The sequence below is a fragment of the Microtus ochrogaster genome, chromosome 24, assembly GCF_000317375.1.
Source record: "Microtus ochrogaster isolate Prairie Vole_2 chromosome 24, MicOch1.0, whole genome shotgun sequence".
NCBI lineage: Eukaryota > Metazoa > Chordata > Mammalia > Rodentia > Cricetidae > Microtus > Microtus ochrogaster.
In genome coordinates, this window is record NC_022024.1 from 11,693,239 (window position 1) to 11,696,716 (window position 3,478).

At 45.5% G+C, this 3,478-nt stretch overlaps 1 protein-coding gene across 2 annotated transcripts in view; it reads left to right on the plus strand.

Annotated features, from left to right (window-relative positions):
• The window catches only part of Tph2 (tryptophan hydroxylase 2), a 101,531-nt gene that overhangs the window by 36,732 nt on the left and 61,321 nt on the right, over positions 1-3,478 (plus strand). For both annotated transcript variants that reach the window (XM_005358057.2, XM_005358056.3), the window contains exon 6: positions 471-667. In XM_005358057.2, coding sequence (XP_005358114.1) covers positions 471-667 — 197 coding nt within the window. The remainder of the gene's footprint in view (positions 1-470; positions 668-3,478) is intronic.

Here is a 3,478-nt window from a genome sequence, read left to right on the forward strand (position 1 = left end):
TACCATCCAAAGACAGACACACATACCAAAAACCATTTGTCTTGTCGAGTTTCTAGGAGGATACGTGAAGATGTAACAATGGAAAAACTCTTTTTTTCAAGACAGGATTTCTCTGTGTAGCTTTGGAGCCTGTCCTGGAACTCTCTCTGTAGACCAGGCTGAGCTCAAACTCACAGAGATCTGACTGCTTCTGCTTCCCACGTGCTGGGGTTAAAGGTGTATACCACCATCGCCCGGCCTACAATAAAAAACTCTTACAAGGATCCAGATAGGAATGTGGAATTGAAGATTGGCATTTATTTTAGCACTTAATGGAATCCCTTTGGTCACTTAGTTGTGTGTGTGTGTGTGTGTGTGTGTGTGTGTGTGTGTATGTGTGTCTGTGAAACTTAGCTTGCATTAATGTCAGACTCTTTGACCTAGTGGTGTAAAACTAGATTCACTGACTATCTCTCTTCCCTCCTGCCTAGTGGCCAGCCCATTCCTAGAGTGGAGTATACAGAAGAAGAAACTAAAACTTGGGGCGTTGTGTTCCGGGAGCTCTCCAAACTCTACCCCACCCATGCTTGCCGAGAGTACCTGAAGAACTTCCCCCTGCTGACCAAGTACTGTGGTTATCGTGAAGACAATGTGCCTCAACTGGAGGATGTCTCTATGTTCCTGAAAGGTAAGACTCTGCAGGCTGTCCTTCCTGATTCCCGTCCCCATTTGCTCTTCAAGGGCATGACGGTACACCATGAGCCCCTTTTCTAAAAGGAGAAAGTAGAGGCTTAGAAAGAGGAGCACCGAATCAGCTAGCAATGGCCTCTTGACTGGAGAAATGGATTTGGCTATTTGTACAGCTATGAGCTTGTTCGGGTCTTTCTCTGAGGCATGCTGTTATAAATGGTAAGCTGGAAAGGAGACCTGACAAAAACCCTAGCTTTGAGCATCTTCTAAACACAAATTATTACTTGTACTTATTACTGGAGATCATACGTCTATGATCAAGGAGTTGAAGGGGTGGCATTCCTTTCGGGGGGCTTCTGTTCCCTTGCCCTTTTTCAGTTGTTGGAGTCCACCTGCACTGCATGGCCCATGGCTACTGCTTTTCATCACTCCGGCCTTAGACTTCCATTGTCTCCATGTCATTTCTAAGTCTTCTGCTCCTTTGCCCCCAGACAGGCTTTTGCGCAGTAGGTCTGACTGCCTGGAACTCGCTTCATAGATCAGGCTCGCCTCGAACTCACAGAGATCCTCCTGCTTCTCTCCCGAGTGCTGGGATCAAAGGTGTGTGCCTCTACTGCCTGGTCCCTGCTTCCTTCTTGTAAAGACCTTTATGATTTTAAATCCTCCACTTGGATAATATCCTCATCTTGGAAGCATTATTAGATCATCTCTCTAAAGGTGACTGGTCCAAGTTAGACATTTGCAGACTCAAGGCGATTGGGCCGTGCACATTTTGGAGGGCTGCTACTTAGCTCTTGCTTCTCCCTGGAATCCGCCAGGCTGCCACTTGCTGCTTTGGGACATTTCCTTCATTCCACTTCTTCTACCCACATTAAGGGTACCCTTCTACCCACCATTTGGCCATCCCCATTCTTAAGCTCCCCCTCCCCCCTTTACTACCCTGTCCATTGCTTTCACACAAACATTGCTTTCCCCCTCACAGATTGGCTTAGAAGCTCTCAGAGGCTCCTTCTACTTGGAGACAATGGAGGAGCTAATGGGGGTGGGTAGAGGAGAGGTGGAGGGAGGGAGCAAGAGGAGAGGAAGGAGGGGAAACTGTGGCTGGTACGTAAAATAAATAAATAGATAAAAACAACTGGAATTGACAATTGTTAAGGGTAGAGCTAGACTGATCGACATTTTGAGTTTTGTGGCCTAAGATGAAAAAAAAAAAGCCAAGGGATTTATGTGGGTACTTATGTAGCCATTTTGATGTGAACATTGAAAAGTACAAAGCCATTCTCCTATCATTATCAGGATCTCAGCCTAGACTCCCCCTTCGCTCTGGTGAATGTGATAACCATCAAAAGAACTCCTATAATGAGACACAGAGAGACTAGTGTAGAAAACAGAATTTATTATATAGTAAAGCCAAGTACACCCTCAAGGGGTGAGAGTAGGTAATGGCCAAAGGGACCTTTGCTTCAATCTATGCTTTAGGTAGGTTTTATACTGTTTCCAAATTCCTTAGAACAAGCAACTTTTCCTGTGGGACTTTGTCCTGTCTAGGTGATGGACAGGCCTGTTTGGATGGACTCTTGTAGGAGGGGACATTGGTGTGTGTCTTCGTTCTGTAAAGAATACCGCCTGCTCCAGAGGGACCTGACTCGGTTGTGACCTCCCGCAGCCAGGTTAGGCAGTTGTCTATTAAGGGCCTTCGCAGGTGTTTAGGATCTTTATATCTTCTCCCAGGAACAGTGACATGATTCAAATCTCATTCCTGTGATGTGAAATTAGACTCCTGATGCCCGAGTTCTTGGTTTATAGAAGGTGCCTCAGATCCCCCAAGCTTACTGATATCTCCCTGTCTGCTGAACACCAGGACAGACAGACAGACATAGACCAGAGCTGAATTTGGAGGAGCCTGAATTGCTCAGCCTCAATGTAAGGCCCCGACCCAGCTCTCCAAGCACGTTCTATTGCATCGTCCTACGCATATGATCTGTTCTGGCTGCGGGGTGCTCATACTTGTGTTCAAATGCCATCCTTTAATTCTTCAAGGTTCAGACAATGTCCTGTCTCCTCTGTGATCCCTGGTGGTAATAGCGATTAGGACTCCCTGTCCCCTGCTTTTGTCCTATGTCATAAGTGGATCAGAATGCACGATAGTTAGTCTCATAGCTGTGCCTCTGAGAGCTACCGCTAGCCCTGACCGTGGAGGATAAGTCTGGGCGTGTGAACGTTGTCCACTACACTGCATTTGTGACTTAGGAGAGACAGAAAGCCACTGATCAACCTCATTTAACTAGCACCTAGTTCCATAGTGAGTTTTGCTGTGGTTGTAGCTAGACCATTCTGGCAACCTGGCCGCTCACAGGGAGGCCTGCAAACTATATGTTTATAATGGGATTCATTTTTCATACATAGGATTTATATTTTGCTCTCTTGTTTTTCAGCCTTAGTCATTAGAATAATATCCCACAGCTTTTGCCATCTCTTTCTCCCAAGTTGCTATTTTCACTCAAGTCGGCGTAGAGTTCGGTTTGAGTCACTCACTGGCACACAGCAGACACAAGTTCAAGTGTGTGGGCTCAAGTGTCTTTTAATTGACTCATTTAGAAAAGTGCCTTATTGAAATGAAGCAGAAACTTCTGAGCCAGTAGTATATACAGAGTCAAGGTTCTCGATGACAAAATTTTACATTTTTCTAATTTTCATGAAATAAAATATAAAACTATTAAAATAAAAAAGTACTGGCCTGATCTTCCGCGCCAGGAGACCTAGCTTTGGGAACCTTCATCTGGGGATGGATGGCGTTAGAGACATAGAC